This window comes from Eimeria mitis, genomic scaffold (genome assembly GCF_000499745.2).
Source record: "Eimeria mitis Houghton genomic scaffold, Emh_scaff2120, whole genome shotgun sequence".
Taxonomy (NCBI): domain Eukaryota; phylum Apicomplexa; class Conoidasida; order Eucoccidiorida; family Eimeriidae; genus Eimeria; species Eimeria mitis.
In genome coordinates, this window is record NW_013570445.1 from 6,525 (window position 1) to 6,941 (window position 417).

Below are 417 nucleotides of genomic sequence, written 5' to 3' on the forward strand. Positions count from 1 at the left end.
GTTCTGCTGCTGCAGCATCTGGCGCTCCTGTTGCTGCTGCTGCTGCTGCTGTTGCCGTATCCGGCTCTGCCTTCGCAGCAGCAGCAGTTGCTGCTGCTGCTGCTGCTGCTGCTGCTGCTGCTGCTGCTGCATCAGCCCTGTGTAGAAGAGTGCCAATGGCCTGCAGCAGCGCAGCATGAGCAGCAGCTTTATGAGTGTTGTCTGCTGCAGTTGCTGCTGCTGCTGCAGCAGCAGCAGCAGCAAACAGAGCAGCAAAAACCCGCAGCAGATGAACACCATGGAGAGGAGAAGCAGCAGCAGTGAAAGCAGCAAGCAGACATTGTGCTGCTTGCTGCTGCAGCAGCAGATCATCTGCTGCTGCAGCAAGACGGCATACTGCTGCTAACAAATGCTCCACAGTTCCTTCTGCTGCTTCTC

General features: G+C 57.3%; 1 protein-coding gene across 1 annotated transcript in view; it reads right to left on the reverse strand.

Moving 5' to 3' along the window:
• Positions 1–417, reverse strand: part of EMH_0048950 (uncharacterized protein) — a gene marked incomplete at both ends in the record, with an annotated part of 2,931 nt that overhangs the window by 1,509 nt on the left and 1,005 nt on the right. The window contains one exon of the mRNA XM_013496467.1: positions 1–415. Within this exon, the coding sequence (XP_013351921.1) occupies positions 1–415 (415 nt within the window). The remainder of the gene's footprint in view (positions 416–417) is intronic.